The sequence below is a fragment of the Neolamprologus brichardi genome, chromosome 1 (assembly GCF_056152115.1).
Source record: "Neolamprologus brichardi isolate AB-2024 chromosome 1, ASM5615211v1, whole genome shotgun sequence".
In the NCBI taxonomy this organism is placed as follows: domain Eukaryota; kingdom Metazoa; phylum Chordata; class Actinopteri; order Cichliformes; family Cichlidae; genus Neolamprologus; species Neolamprologus brichardi.
Genome location: NC_142104.1, coordinates 34,441,417 through 34,458,351, shown reverse-complemented (window position 1 = coordinate 34,458,351; position 16,935 = coordinate 34,441,417). Strand labels below are relative to the sequence as shown.

Here is a 16,935-nt window from a genome sequence, read left to right as displayed (position 1 = left end):
GGTCCTTGTGCTTTGGCGCCCTCTGCTGGTAGATGTCGTGACCTGTACATCTGTTTGGGGTGCAGGAATTTTTTGGCATTTGTTTTGGATTATTTGATGAGTTTAACATTCAGTTCAAATGCAGTTTTTTATTCACTGTGTGTAAAATGTTGCTTTATTTTAGTATTTAAAAAGAAGCTTCTTCAAACGTCACATGTTGGAGATATGAGAAGAATAACGTTCATCCAAAATCGTCACTAACGCGATTAGACGTTTCCCAGTGTCCGGGGTCAGTTCCAAGCAAACTCGGCGCCTTTCTTCGTCTTGCTCTTTTGTGCGGGGGATGAAGCAGGCCGGATTTGGAGAGGGGCGGGGTGGGGGGCTCCGGGCCCTGTGGGGGCCTGCCACTCACACACCTCCGAAATAACTCGCGTAGCGGACTCCCAGCTATGCGTAGTATAGATGTCCTGTCGCTGCCATACAGCACGCTGGGTTAATAATAGGAGCGCGGTTGTCAAGCTGTTTCAGAAGGGGGGAGTGTCGGCCCATTCTTATTGGACCCGTTTTATCCTCGAGTTTCTCATGAAGTGTGAGTGGGAGGAGAATTTCCAGCAACGGAGGATATCAAAAATAAACCCCCTCATGTCCAGAGAAGAAGGGAAAGTATAAATACCCCCGATGTGTCCAGACTGCAGCGGTGCTGGTGAGCGGCAGAGCAGGGAATGATAGCTGGTCGAAGCTGAGCAGCACACTCTGAGCTCGCTTTCATTTCAGAAGAGACGTTATTGCGACCGCAGAAGAGAGAGGACATCATCTTTGTTAGTCTTTATTTTTGATCCACTCTTCAGCGCGTTTCTGTCTGCAGACGATGTGTGCCACTGCGTGTTTGCTCTTTTCGCTGCTGTGCGTAGTCGACGCGGCACTTGCCTCTTCGTTTGAATCAGAGGATGTTGTACCTGTTCGGATAAACGCAAGAACCAGCGGGCGCTTCTGGAAGAGAAGCGAGGAGCAGCCGAGGTTTGTCCTCAGTGCGTTTGGCAAAGACTTTACTCTAAACCTCGTCCCGGACACCAGCTTCATCGCGCCTTCCTTCACCATCCAGCGCGTCAAAGCCAGAGACGTTGGAACTTTACGCAGCGCTCCAGGGGCCCGAGCCGCCCCCCAGAAGCTTATGAACAGGTCAGAGGAGAGCGAGGGCCACCTGAGGAGCTGCTTTTACTCCGGGAACGTGGATCGAGATCAGAACTCACTCGTGGCTGTCAGTCTGTGCTCGGGCATCTTTGGCTCCTTTGTAACGGAGGGCAAAGAGTATTTGATTGAGCCCAAACTCCACGGCGGCCCCGGGCCAGCCTCTGCCGAGGAGCCGCACGTCATCAGGAGGAGAACATTCAACGAGAGCAACGGTGTTTCCCTCCCGTTTGATCACGCGGCCGCGGAGCAGCACAATGGGGAAAGATTTACGCACGGCGACGGTGACGCAAGGAGGGAACCACGCCGGAGACGCTTTGTCTCCGCGCCACGGTTCATAGAGACGCTGGTGGTAGCAGACTCAAGCATGACCCACTTCTATGGAGATGAAATAAAGGTCAGACGCCATGAACTCATTCTTTCCTGCACGCACACACTTACTAGGCGCCCAAACAAAGCTCGCCTTTAATTTCTTGGCTTAGACGCTTCCATAAACAGGCCGCTGTTGTAGACATCATTCCATTACCCCCCCCCCCCCCCCCCCCTTTTTATTTTCCCATCCTGTCTGCAAAGTCAGGATTGACACACTCGAAAATATAAAGGCAGGCATATGTTTTTCTCTCCGGCTGCATAAAACATGTTTTGTCAGTGAGGGACGATGGGAGGAAATCGATGAGCTCCCTGTTTTCCACAGAAAGATGTCAGGCCAAAGAAATGCAAGAAATGCTCGAGCACATTCCTACGGACTTGGTCACCATTTGGCAGCAAAGCCTCAGCATCACCAGGAAGACTCCCAGCGCTTACAATAGCTTTTCCATTCTGTCTTTTCTCCGTGATTCTTTAAATCAGCCCTGCTCTGCTGCATAAAACCTTCAGTGTTAAAGTAAATGTTTATTACGTCCTCCTTCCAATCTAAAATCAGTGCTGGTTCCAACCAAAGCCGAACCAGTAATAAGTAGGACTGTGCCAAAGTCCGCACCAGCCAAATCCTAATCTGTTTGTGTTTAAGTCCTCAGCTGCCAAAGTCTCCATAGTATCCCCCGGCAACCAGACACAAGGTGAGGAGGAAGGTTGCACTGATAAACTTGGCTCACAGTGGATTTTCCAAATCACACATTCCTTTTTATTTCTATGCAGTTTTCTACAAATAGGGGCCGTTTCAGTGATTTGGTTGCCCCAGACAAAAATCAACATGTGGCTCCGTGGGTGGAAAACCTTTCAATGTGGGACTATCAACCCACCCTAGAAAAAATGATTTCACCGAGAATACACATCACGGCAAAGCTGCTCACTGTCTGTGCTTTGGCAGCTCTGAAACACGGTGACACAGCAGCTCTGTGGAAATCCCTGACGCGTCTCCTTTAATGATAATAATAATTCCACTATTCATTCACACACTAGTGGAGGCAGCTGCAGTTGTAGCCATATCGCGCCATCAGCGGTAGGGTAAAGTGTCTTGCCCAAGGACACAACGACCAGGACAGAGAGAGCAGGGGGATCGAACCGGCAACCTTCCGGTTACAGATGAGCTTCGAACCCCTGAGCCACAGTCGCCTCATGATTGTGTCACGGGACAAGTAACAGGTGTGGGTTTGTCTGCCTACAGCTTTGGCCACCTTGTATGATGTTGGCGTCCTTTTCTTTGGTTGCTGCAGCAGTAACAGACAGTCCAGCACAGCTCCACATATCAGCCAGTTTAATTTCCATTGCAGAACACACATGTGCTCAGCACTTTATAGTGTTTATGCTTTTATTTTTGTGCAATTACTGCATTTGGAAAAAGTCTCTTTTCCATTTGAAGGCATCAAACGAGGCACGTTAGAACTAACCAACACACTGGCCCCTCTACACCATTACACATGCACATCTACTAAGTAAGAAAAGGCAAAAATGTGTTTGCAATCTGCCCAAAATTTTATAATGAAGCTTGTCCCGCAGACTCAAAACATCATTAAAGTCCCCTGGAGTAATGTACGCACACACGCTTTCTTCTCCAGATTTCATTAAAAACTTCTCATTACCATCACGTGCATGTTTAGCTTGTTTAGCCAGCCTGGTCCAAACACATCTGTAGGCTGAATCATAAATATCCTCTCCTCCACAGCACTACATCCTCACCCTCATGTCCATGGCCGCCCAGCTTTATAAGCACCCCAGCATAAAGAACTCTGTGAACATGGTGGTGGTGGAGATGCTGCTGGTGGAAGACGAGGAAATTGGACCGGAGGTCTCCAGCAATGGAGGTGTGGCTCTGAGGAACTTCTGCTCCTGGCAGCAGCGCTTCAACCCACCGAGCCAGAGGCATCCCGAGCACTACGACACTGCCATGCTGTTCACCAGAGAGGTGAGGAGCCAGCCGACGAGCATACATCTGATTTTGTTATTTTTCTCCTTTTTTGTTTTATTTAAAGCTGTTTAGCTCTTTGAAATAAAACACAGCATCATCTGCAAATAAGGCTTTAAACATTTATCTTTTAAACAAGATGAACATCTTAACAAGAAGTCATTAACTACACTTTTTATAGCTTTAACTGCACAAGTTCAGAGAAATGCCATCATTACCCCTGAATAAAGGGATTGTTTAGTATCGTGCAATTGAAATTCTAAGATCGCGCGATGAAATCTGGACTGTGCAAATGAGTACTCAGCCATTTAGTAACTGAGACACAATTAAAACCTAAAGGCAAAATGAAGAGTTACTGTGAAGTGTTCATTAAGTCATAATTTGCAAACAGCAGTGGCCTGAGAACTGATCCTTGAGGAACACCGCAGTATTTCAGGTTTCATGGAAAGGTTCAACAATGGGAAGTGATTTAGTCATGAAGCAAAAATGTAAATGCTAACAAATAAAATCTATTTTTTTAATGTTTTATTGAACAAATTCCCCTGTGTCCTGTAAAAGGTGCATGTATTTCTCTCCACTGCTGAAGGTGGATTCTCATGTTCACATAAACTGCCACCTGCTAGCAACCAAAGCAATAAAGGAAGTTAAAAACAGCTAAGAAGGAGAATTAATGTATGATTCTCTAAAACACAGCTAAGGCTAATGCTTTTAAAGGGGATTTATTATTACAGCTACATTATATTATTAAAGCACTTCTGCGTCGTATTTATGTGGTAATGGGACTAAATGAACTCCAAGTTTATAGCAGCCATCCCAGCGCCCCTCTCCCGCCTTTTAAGCCAAGTTTCTTCTGATTGGCTGCTCTTCATAAATAAAACCCACCAAGTGGGTGGGGCTTGTACACTCACAGCAACAGACGTGTAACAGAGATGAGTGTGTCAGGGATCTCTGCTCACAGTGACATCATACAGATCCAAAAGTAGAAAAAAATAGTTTGAAGTAAGAAAGTCAGATTTGACCTCAGATGGATTATTTGTTACTATTTGAAACTTTCATCATGTTTAATGTTCGGATCCTTTGAAGTAACACAAGTGATACAGAATATGTTATGTGCCCTCAGCTGGACGTGTTTAGCAGTTCATGTAGTGTGTGTGTGTGTGTGTGTGTGTGTGTGTGTGTGTGTGTGTGTGTGTGTGTGTGACTGTTGACACAGAGTCAGTCACCACGGTAGGTTACAGCAGTCAAAGTGCGGTTTTGCGTCACAGAGGATGGACGTCCTCTCACCATCACGTTCTGGCAGATTTAGTTTCCGTTCAGAAGACAAGCAGCGAGAATGAGTCCGAAAATAATCTCTGGTGGAATTCAGTGCCCCGCCAGCTGTGGGAGCACAATGCGGTTCCACAGGCAGCAAAGCCGCCCAGCTATCATCTGAGCCAAAGTGGCCCACAGTGACACAGGTGCACTTTAGAGCAGCTGTAGTGACATGTGGAGGTCTCCCAGCTGAAACTGTGCCTCGCTTTAAACCAGCCGTTGTCATACGTTATTTTTTAACAGCCCATAGAAAAGAAAAACTTTCGAGCTGTCACTTAAGGAAAGCAGCCTGCAGAGATGGAATAATCTTTTCCAAGCTGGGGAAATGTCGAAGCAAAGCAAACAAACTGTTCTTTATGGATGACAGGAAATAAGTTCACAAGTCCTCGGGGTTTGAGTTGCGATTGGCTTGTTCCGCTGTATTTGGCTGCCTTCTTCCATCTGGTATGTGCGTGTTGACAAGGTGTTAGCAGACAATACATTAGGCGAGGAACTTCTCTATTATTAAAGTTTTATAGCTAAGTGCCCTGGTTTGCGGCTCGATTTGATGACAGGCTTGGCATTTATCCGCCTACAGAATGACGTTAGCGTGTAAATCTGACCCCGGATCTGAGGAATAATGGAGAGAACATATGGCTTTGTGCTGGATTGTTGGAGCGGCTTTTCTTTGGGGGAAACCATCATTCACGCAAACCCGGGTTTCTGTTTGTTTTTCCATTTCCGCAGAAATGCAGAGGACAGAAGGCTCCTCGTGGATGAGCTGACTTTAGTGCCCCTACTAATGGTCGAGCTTTACTATGTGGCCTGCTCGGGGTCGCAAATGCGTGCCGTGCAAGCCGCAGTCAAAGAGAAGACTGACGCTGCGTAACACGCAAAGTTGCGTGCATTGGAAACGTTTCACTCGTGCATCTTTGCGGTCTCACCGCGTGTGTGTTTGTGCAACATTGCGGTTTGAGCTCTGACCCACACGTCGAGTTTGCATCTGCATGAAAAGCATCTTTTGCTGTTGTGGAACAAGGTGCGCAAACACAGACTGAGCTGCATTCAGTCCCTGTCTCCAGGTCCAGATGTCTTTCCAATCACAGAAGCCTCGTGTTTTTTAGAGAAGGCGAGGCCGTGGATGCGTCTGTCCATGCTGCACAGAAATAAGATGTCTGATATAACTCACGGTCACTTCTCCCACAGCTGCGGATATTTATTTGCTTTTGCTTAATGATGGAAACTCTGAGTAACATGCTTTTGATTTTTAAATAGATGGTGAAGGTTATATAACAGTCATCAAGAGCTGCTAATATATTTACTGTATTTACTATTTGACAGAATAAAGCCTTTAACAGTGCAGCCTGCAGTGCCTTAAATCCACAAGCTATCAGGCAAAGATTTGGGATGTAAAAATATTCGGACGTTTCAGTTTGAATCTTTCTGAGTCGCTCTTTCAGTTTAGTTTGAGTGAAACGCAGTTTTAGCAGCTGTTCCATCACCTTTGCTGGCCACTGCCACTTCCCTCCAGTGTGTACTGCTTCTTGTCACATACTGTACAACTTTATGCAAAGCTGCACTCGCTATGTTAATATGCAGCTAGCCACCAAACTATATGCACACAGGAGGTGGTTGTAACACCTCAGCTGTTACTGAGTGTGCATGAAAACTAGTCAGACAGTCCAAGCAGGTCAACACAATCAGGCTTTCTACTGCAGAGGATGAAACTCGGCTCCCCAGCTCCACGTCACACTCGCTCTTTTTAACAATCTTAAAATTGCTGCTTGTTTACTTAAGCATAATGCACATTATTTAGAGACTTCTGTACATACCTTTACTGTGAGAGGACTGATTGTGCTGGCTTCACCCTGTGAACCGAATATTGTAACGAGCAGCCACTGATGAAAAGTTGAACCAGTGATTAATTATAAACAGACTAGAATAAATAAGCAATTTAGCAAAAACGAAACGGCTGAAAGGTAGAACGGAGAGTTTAAAGTGATCAAACAGCTGACCTAGCTGTGCTCACGGGACACTTTGTTTGGATTTGGACCCTTTTTGTCTTCAGAACTGTTTTAATTCTTCGTGGCACAAACACGAAACGTTCCTCAGCGATTTTGTTGTTACACAATAACATCACACAAGTGCTGCAGGTTTGTCTGCTACACTTCCGTGATGTGAGTCTGTGATTCGACAACATCCCAAAGGTGTTGAACTGAGAGTACAGTGAACTCATTGTTGTGTTCAACAAAGCAGTTTGATATAACTGAAGCTTCGTGCCGTCATCAGCAGACGTGCACATAAAGGGCTGCAGTGGTCAGAAACATACCTGCTCACCGGTGATGTAATAGGACAAACTGCTAACACGAGGCAGGACGGATCCATTCTTCCATGTTGTTTACATCAAACTCTGAACGTTGCAGCAGAAGCCGGAGAGGCTCCGATCGTCCTTTTTATTCTTTCTTCCTGCTGGAGTTTGAAGTTCATGGAACTTCACTGAATTCCAGCTTTATCTGGAGAACACGTTCCCCTCGTGTATTTGAAAAGCCCAGAACGTCCGAGATGCTGGTGTGAGGAGAAGCCACCAAAGTGAAACTACGAACATGTAATTATGCAGAAACAAAGTAGCTCTTTTTCCAGTTTATTCAAATCTGACATTTTTGTTCTGTGTTTGTGTTTCAGGACATCTGCGGTCAGAAGAGCTGCGACACGCTGGGCGTGGCCGACGTCGGGACGATGTGCGATCCCAAGAGAAGCTGCTCCGTTATCGAGGACAACGGCCTGCAAGCTGCCTTCACAGCCGCACACGAGCTCGGTGAGGTCACACGGGGGGGCTGACGCGATCCTCGGCTTTATGGAAAAGCTTCTTAGATCGAGAGTTTTCAGTCGTTCCTAAACTGTCACCTCCTGCAGGTCACGTGCTGAGCATGCCTCACGATGACTCCAAGACGTGTGAGAGACTCTTTGGGGATCTGGGAGGTCATCACCTGATGGCGCCGCTGTTCGTCAGCCTCAACAAAACCCTGCCTTGGTCGCCCTGCAGCGCGCTCTACGTCACCGAATTCTTTGACAACGGGCACGGTGAGGCACACTGCAGCTTGTTGCTCTACATTAATGTCGTTATCTTGTGCCAGTGTGGCTGCCTGCCACACTGCGACTCTGTTATTAGTCACTCAGAGATGTATAAAACATACGCTTCCTCTCATCCTCTCGTGAACCGAGGCTTTCCTGCTTAAACGTGCCGCTCCCCTTAAATTACGGGTTGGACGCTCGATTTATTTCGCCCGAGGTTTCCACATCCTGCTCTTTCTTTTGCCTTACCTCTGCTGCTCCCTCTCCCCCTGCCTTGTTGTGCATCCTGTATTGTTTGTATCCTTGCTCGATCTGTCAGTGAACCTTCTTTTCCACTGAGTCATAATATGGACTTCTTCCTGTTCCCCACCTCCTTGGCCAAAAGCAACAGCTGGTGTCAGCAGAATGTGTTCTTTATCAGTTGGAAAATGTTTCCAACAAAAACTCAAGTGGCTGAGAATGTTCATACCGAACCGCAGATGTCACTGACAGCTCCAGACAAAAGCTTATTGAATGCAATAAAGATCATTAGAGGAATAATGGAAAACAATCAGAGTTGGATGACCTGTCAGACGTCCAGATTCAGAGCATTAGGCTGCCTATAAACATGCACTACATTAGTTAAAGTGAAATTGTTCCGTTTTATAGTCAGGACACAGCTTGCACTGAATACTTTCCCACTGTTGTCATGCCACACGCAGCATATTTACGATTGTCGCTGTGCCGCACAGTCTCCACAGTCTCCACAAATGCCGATATAACCAGCCTCATACGGACTTGTTTTGTGCTGTAACCACAGGGGACTGCCTGCTCGACGTCCCAGAGAGCGCCATGCCTCTGCCGAAGGAGCTGCCAGGCTCCAAGTACAGCGTGGACCAGCAGTGCCAGCAGATTTTTGGAGAGGAGTTCGTCCACTGCCCCAACACCTCCGACAGCGATACCTGCAGCCAGCTGTGGTGTCAGGAGGAGGGGACGCTGCAATGCTCTACCAAGAATGGGAGCCTGCCCTGGGCTGATGGCACCCCCTGCGGTGCCAATGGAACCTGCCTTCATGGCGTCTGCGTGCCAGGCGATGAGGCGATGAAGCCACTGGTAAGCCCGAGTCTGTTCCCTGTTTTTAAAAGACATCTTACAAAATTTTGATGGCAGTAAAATCCTTTCATGAACAGGGACCGAAGTATCTCAGCTACCAGCTATGAACGCCAGCATTAGCTCGCAGTGTCAGCTGTGTCAGTGCCCCTCCCACACGACGCCTTTTATTTTAAACTTTGACCTTTTTATTGTGTTATTGCTCAAATATTGGAAGTATTGCAGGAATTTTATCTCACGACACAAATACTGCATCCAGACTTGCAGCTCTTATTGAGTGCTCACACATGATCAGTGTGTACATTGAAAGATATGCTTGCAAAGTACTGTGGAGAAGTTCACCGTGAAACACAACTAAGAAAGGGACACAGTTTGTAGGTAGATGTGCAGAAATGCACCTCGTGCATGCCTGTTTCACATCAGCGCACCTGCTGCCTTTGTGCCGCCGTGCTAGTGAGCTCGTCAGTCGTCAGTCGGTAAAAAACAAAAAGTGAGGCTGACGTTTGTTCGTTCAGCTGTTTCCCAACACTTGAGCCACACCATCCTTGTAAGACCATGAGGTGATTAGGCTTGTAGTGGCTGTGGCGACAACATAAGGTCACGAGTGCTTTTGGAAGAAAAGAAATATCAGTGCAGCTTTGAGACCAAAGATTTTCACACGAGGGTCAAAATTAGGGCAATTTTACCCTAAAATTAGGGCCGGGTATCGCCACTGATTTCTAGAATCGATTCGATTCACGATTCAATTCAATTCAATTCGAAATCGGGGAAATTTTGCCTCAAACAGTCAGAAATATTATAATTCAGATCAGTACATTTACATATTTTTGTATCTATAAAAAGGAAGCTGACACTTTCCAGACTTTATCAAAGGTGTGAGCTCACAGCAGAGGCCTTTGTGTTAAAGTAACTGAAGATAAAACAGAAAAACATGAAGGTGATTTTCCTGTTCTGGGATTTTATAAAAATATTCTGCAGTACATCAAAAATGAAAGAAAATCATTAATCAACATATGAACATCACCTCTGAAGTTACAGCAGTTTTATTAGAGACACGGCGTTTTGCATTTTGCATAATTTGAAAAGGTTTAAATTTGTTCAGAAGCCCGCTGAAAGGCAGAAATTAGGTTTTGTTTTCGGAAGTAAGTAAAAGGAAAAAAAAAACAGCGGCCGACAGCCTGTAAACAACTGTAGACTTGTGCGTAACAAGCAAGAGAATAATGAAGAAAACAGATTTTTAGATGAGAGAGAGAGAGAGAGAGAGAGAGAGAGCTGTGCATGAAGTGTGTTGGAAGCAAATCAGTAAAAGTCAGAGTGAATCCTTGACGATGTTTATGTGAAGCTTAGTTTGGATCTTCTTTTGCTGCTGGTTCAGTCAATATTGTTTGGAGGGAGATCAAACTAACAGCTTCAGAATCAGCGCAAAAAGGGCGTGAACACAAAGCTCGACCCGCCAAAACATCAGAATCAGCGAGCTGTCGGCTTTCAGCCCCGACCGTGTCCGTGCCGTCGGTGAGAGAAAGTCACATCTCACTGATTCTGATCCGTCGGCGCTTTGTGTTTACGTCTCTGTGCAGAATCCGTGTTCCTGCTCTCATTTACTGTTTTACTGTTTGGTTGTTGAAATGTTGTGAGGTTTCACCTGAGATTCTGGCGTTTCGGGTAAAATAAATTTATATTAAAAAATCAATTCAGGATTTTAATGAATCGATATCACGTTATCCAAGCCAGAATCGATTTTAATCAATAAATCGATTATCCAAACCCACCCTAGTCAAAATCCTTGGTTTTCCAAGCTGTTTTCTGAAGCACGTGTTTTTTCAGTAAATTACAGTCTTTGGACCCTCTTCCCATCTTCTTGCATGTTGCACGCTGACATTGTTTATTTCACCACCAAAGAATGTTCACAGTGTCTGATGAGTCAACAGAGTAACCAGGTTTGTAGTCATAAAGCTCTAATGAGGCATCCTCAGCACATTTTGGAGGTTTAGCTCATGCTGCGTTAGATAAGCTGTGGATAATGCACAATTATTCTTAATCTGATGTTCAGTTAACATAAATGCACTAACTGCATGTCTTTGGAGTGGGCGGAAGCTGGAATACCCACAGAGAGCCCACGCTCTCTGGTAAGAACCATCAAGCTCCGCCCCAAACTGTGGATTCAAACCCACAATGATAGCAGAGAGATGATAGCAGATAGCAAAGCTAATACGCTAACAACAGACGAGTGATGAGAGTCAGCAAGGCCAACATATTCCCTGTGGTGGAGAAACTCACTGCTTCCATAATACAAAACTCTGCATGTTTGCAGAAAGTGTTGCATTAGCTGAGACCTGAGACTTGAAGTACAGACATTAAAGGGCTCAGAGAACGCATCATAAACTGAGCTGTGTCTGACTTTGGCGAGTTGAACTGCAGATCCTTCACGATACCTTTTTAGATTTCCTGTAGGAACACCTCAGCATCTTATTTAAGGTCGTCGCCTTGATTCCTTCTCCTTGTGTTCTGAATACACATCTGTTTATGAATCCAGACATGCTGGCCGTTGGGATGTGGTTCAAGCTTATAAAACCTCTGGAAAGAACAACCTTGCTAGCAAACACACATGCACATGCGCACATACTCACTCCACGTACAAACTTGGAGCACGGCAGGTTCCACTAGCAGTGAGTGACACATGTGGCAGGAATGTGGGTAGAGTCAGACAGCAGGCGCGTGCCGAACTTCAACACAGATTTAGCCTCGAGGCGCGGCATGCCAACACGCTGTGCGGCCTCAAACCCAGAAGCCCAGACTGTGGTTTAGGCTGCACAGCTGACATTGCCTTTGGCTCAGAGCACTAACCGACTACTCTGCTCTTTTTTTCCTGTGTGTTTTACCGCAGATGGTTGTGGACGGCGGCTGGAGCTCGTGGGGACCGTGGCAGCAGTGCTCTAGGACGTGTGGAGGTGGGGTGGAGTTCTCCTACAGGGAGTGCACTAACCCAGTGCCTCACAATGGAGGGAAGTACTGTGAAGGACAGAGGGTCCAGTACCAGTCCTGCAACATACAGCCATGTGACAACAATGAAGGTAAGGGTCAACGTAATACAGCTTTCAGCTTTCAAATGAACAAAGAAACAGCTTCTTATATCGTTTGTCCCCCACTGAAAACATCAGACACAGCAGCAAATGTTTGTCCCACATCTGCACTTTCCATTGTCCTGCATTTGACTGGCAGCATTGAGCCGGGGTGAGTCTGGCTGCCACAGACCTGCTGTAGATCCGCTTTATGCAGGCCAGATGTTATGTGTGTTGGCATATTTGGGCGAGGGTTGGCCCCACGGCACGTTGACCCCACCTTATGATGTTTTGGCCACTGTTTCCAAACCCAACCCTCGCCATAAGCCACAGGAACATTAGGCCACAGGATGTGATCCCCGAGTGCCTCTGCCAAAACCCAAGATCTACATCGCAACGTTATGAAAAACTCTAAACCTGCTCTGTTCTTCCCCAGCTCCACCATGTCTTTAGAAATGAAAATTAAGCTTTGCAACAAACATTTTTATGAAGAAAAAAACAAAAAACTACTTGTTAGCTCGTGTTCAAACCACTCCACAAACTCTGCAAGAAACTGTGTAATTAAAGGTTCTATCTAGAACCTCTTTCCTGCCAAAGTGCACCAGTGTTGTTGAACCACACTGCATTTCAGGTCTGGGAGATTTTATGTAAAATCATGAGCAGGAGAACAAAACAGGTGCTTATAGACATCTACCGACCTCTGATGTCAGCAGATCCAACTTTGTAGTTTTGCGGTTTTGACTCGTTCCAGCTTCAACTGTCTTTTCTCTACAGAGTTGTAGAGAAAAGACAATTCATTGTAGATAATGAGCGGGGACAGCAGAGCAGGCTTGGATTAAAACTTGTGATATTCCGACTTGAGCCGCAAAGCTCGGATGGGGGCAGGGGTGACGAGCTGGAAGCTAAAAGTCTGACGCTGCAGACATTACCGATGGAGCTGCAGGCGAGAGGAGACGAGGGTCGGGAGTCTGTAACGAGTAACAACAGAATAAGAACTTGCATAAGCACGCGGCAGGCTGGTAGTGGCAGAGTTGGATATTTGCAGAGAGCTTGATTGTTGTGATGAGGCACAGCTGGCACAGATCTGCTCGGACTCCAGAACAGCTGTTTGCACTCAGACAATCACAGGCCGACAGGGAGACGGCACTGAAGGCAACAGGGGGACGCTCAATCGAAAAACAGCATTTTCTAGACTGACCCACAGCCTGCATATAAAAACAGATGTAGATGCTGTGGTTTGAGCCATCTTGTAAGCAGGGATGGGGGGATGGGAGTGCGGAAACGACCACCCATGCAGCAGGGACATGTCAGTGACACTAGTGTGGACTCTGATTTACAAATTAATGAAACTAAAGACTCCAATGAAACATGTTCACTGAGGGCAGACCAGAGGAGTCACTAATGTATCACTGTAACCAATAAAAGAACTGCAAAAACACACTATATGCACCAATGTATCAGGCCACGCCTCCTAACCTTTGAGTGTAGCCTGCCTGTAGAAACATTAGTAGAAGAATGGGTCGTTCCAAAGCGCTCGCTGAATTCCAGTGTGGTGCTGTAATAGGATGGCACCACTGCAACAAGTCAGTTCATGAAACGTCCTCCCTTCTAGATATCACGAGATTAACTGTGAGCGTGAATGTTGCAAAGGGGAAGCTTGTAGAAATCTCCCCAACTCGGCCATGAAGCATCCTCCATCGCCACAAACACTGCGAGCTTCGAGCGTGGCTGAGCTCCTGTAGGTGTGATGTGCAGCTGGCCCAGCACGTTTGTCCATGTTGTGTTTTCTAATCAGGTTTTATGTTTTGATGCTACATAATTAATTGTTGTCCACCAGACTCTGCTGGTGTTCATCTATTTTTCTGCATTGCTCTACTGAATATAAAAGTACAGTTGATCAGGTGATCGGATTATAAAAATTGTTTTGGTAAAGTCTTCATTTATTGTTTCTTCATGTTAGGTAAAAGTTTCAGGGAGGAGCAGTGTGAGAAGTACAACAGCCCCAACTACCTGGACCACAACGGGAACGTGAAACAGTGGATACCAAAGTACGCCGGTGTTTCTCCCAGAGACAGGTGCAAGCTGTTCTGCAGGGCCCGGGGCAGCAGTGAATTCAAGGTGTTCGAATCCAAGGTACAATAACGTCACAGCAAATCTCAATGAAAGGAAAGCCAGAAGTCTGAAGCACTGGTTCAGTTTTTTAAAATCAGATCAGATAAAATCATCATTGTAGTTTTTCCTGAAGTCCCAGCTCTGCTTCATCGCCAGTGTTATAACCAGCTCCAACATCATAACCGTGACCTCCATCCACTGATGAACACCCTGACATGATGTTGAGCTATATTCAAAAGTTGAATGGGACATGTGTGACCCACCGATGCTTGCTCCATCCCTGCAGGTGATCGACGGGACCCCCTGTGGCCCTGACACCACATCTGTGTGTGTCCAAGGACAGTGTGTGAAGGCAGGCTGCGACCAGGTGATAGGATCCAACAAGAGAGTGGACAAGTGTGGCGTGTGTGGAGGAAGTGGGCTCACCTGTAGAAAGATCACAGGCTCGTGCAACAAAGCAACGTAAGCCGATCGGATCGACGATAATAAAAACGATAAAGCACTGAAAGGCTTGGACAAATATATGGAAGTCTTTCCTTCTACTGTAGTTGTGACTAATTGATTAGTTGATTAATTGATTGTGTTGTTATAATACATTATTATACAAAGCTTATGTTGTACTTGAGGCCCATTCACAAGAATTTATTCACCCCAAATATCAATTTAGGTTCTTCATAACTTTTGGCCATTTGTGGTATTCTGATTTATTCTGATCTTCTGTTTCAAACCAAGTTCATCTCCTTTCACCTGGAAGTTCTAATCAATACAGATATTCTATATTAACTGTTATCTGTTCTGTTTCTTCTCCATCAGCTATGGATACAGTGACATTGTCACAGTTCCCACTGGCGCTACTAACATTGACATCAAGCAGCGGAGCCACCGAGGAATCAAGCACGACGGCTACTACCTGGCTGTAAAGAGAGAGAGTGGCGGTTACATCCTTAATGGTAACTTCTCCGTGTCCACGGTCGAGCAGGACATTCCGGTGCTGGGCGCAGTACTGAAGTACAGCGGCTCTTCCACGACGCTCGAGAGGATCCAGAGCTTCAGGCAGCTCAAGGAGGCCATCACCATCCAGCTCCTCGCCACTGCAGGAGATGGTAGCCCTCCCAAGGTCAAATATACTTTTTTCATCCCTAAAGATGTGACTTTGAACAAACCCAAGGAGAAGAAGGGCTCGTCCCTGTCTTTGCACATGATTCATCCGTTTGGCGTGCCTGAATGGGTGCTGGGCGAGTGGTCTCCGTGCTCCAAGACCTGTGGATCCGGGTGGTCCAGGAGAAATGTTGAATGCATGGACGACGAAGGCTTCCTCTCCAGTCAGTGTGACAAAGACCTAAAGCCCATGGACATCAGGCCCTGTGCAGATCTGCCCTGTCCCATATGGCAGATGGGACCTTGGTCTGCCTGCTCACGAACTTGTGGTCAGGGGGAGCGCCACCGCAGCGTTTTCTGCATAGACTACACTGGCAAGACTGTTGAAGCAGAACAGTGCGATCCAAGAAAGATCCCGGAGCCGGAGTCTGGGGAATGTTTCAACCAGGACTGCTTGTGAAGAACACGAGTACAGCGGACTCATGGTCATAGTGCACTTATGAACAATGGATGGATTACTGAACAGGCGGACGCACCGAGAGTAATGCTGGGGTCCATTAGATCAGGGACAGTATGACTACAAACACACAGAGCGATCCACAAAACCAAAGAAATGATAATTATAACCATTCGTTTTCACCTGCAAGATGTTTTTATGCCTCTTTCAATCTGGAGGGTCTCGTTGTTACGCAGAGTGGCAGTGGTGGTGGGTGGGGGTTAAACGTCTACATCCCAGGGCCCATTGCCTCATAATCCATCCATCTTATCAACTGGTTGCATCAAATCACATCAAAGGCTTTTAGCTGAATATTACTTTGTCACTCTGTTGACATTTGACAACCACTATTGAAACAATGGAAATCTACCTCAGGATGTACATGTGATGCTATGCAGAGTCACTAAGAGAAGGCGCAGTGTGTGTGTTTCCTCCAGAATGAGAAATTTAGTCCAGATTAAAAGATTGTTTTTGGAGGCCGTCTGCTATAAACAGCAGTTCGGTGGGGCTAGAGCAATGAACCTGCTGTCAGACACCAGCACAGTGTAAATATACCTCCTCCAGCTGTGATTCACAGAATCAAGCCCCTATAGAGCTTTGATCGAGCCACTTGCCCTTAAATAAGGTACGGCCGTACGATCAAGGCACTTGTGTGTGATTGCTTCGTCTTCTCAAACACACATTAATGTAATTTGTGTTAAATTTGTGTGACGAGGACGTCATGGTTTTATCTGGAGAGTTAGCATTGTTGAGCAAACCCATAGCTCTCACTATATTTACTGGCTGCTGGAGCCAACATCAAAAGCATTTCCCACACTTTGTACATGTATTAGCCTCGATCATGTCGGGTCTTTCTGATCGGACAACCCAACGACAGACCGCTCGACCCCGTAAAGTAACTGTAGCCTTGTTCCATGTCCACGTGCATCACAGTGTAGTTGAGCAAAACAGCAGTACAACCAGTCTGCACTATCTTATTTTGGAGGTGTTATTACTAAGTTAAGTGATAAGCATATTATCTATCATGTATATGAAAAAACAACAGTAATTTTATTCATTTTCCCTTTAGTTCATGCATCATATGCAAATGTTCACAGATGTTTCAGACTCATGTGTGTATATTTGATTTCTTCATTCCTGTTGTTAATTTACAGTATGTTATAAAGGAGATGGAGGATTGGGCCTGTATCCCTTCAGTGAAGGAATAT

General features: G+C 46.0%; 1 protein-coding gene across 1 annotated transcript; it reads left to right on the top strand.

Moving 5' to 3' along the window:
• The first annotated feature begins 495 nt into the window (after positions 1 to 495).
• On the top strand, positions 496 to 16,527 carry LOC102782404 (A disintegrin and metalloproteinase with thrombospondin motifs 8-like). The gene is made up of 9 exons (XM_006807214.3): positions 496 to 1,564; positions 3,272 to 3,511; positions 7,484 to 7,616; positions 7,715 to 7,882; positions 8,673 to 8,965; positions 11,847 to 12,033; positions 13,982 to 14,154; positions 14,420 to 14,595; positions 14,947 to 16,527. The coding sequence occupies exons 1-9, from the start codon at positions 848 to 850 to the stop codon at positions 15,689 to 15,691; spliced, it is 2,832 nt and encodes a 943-aa protein (XP_006807277.2). The 5' UTR covers positions 496 to 847; the 3' UTR covers positions 15,692 to 16,527.
• The last annotated feature ends 408 nt before the right edge of the window (positions 16,528 to 16,935 follow it).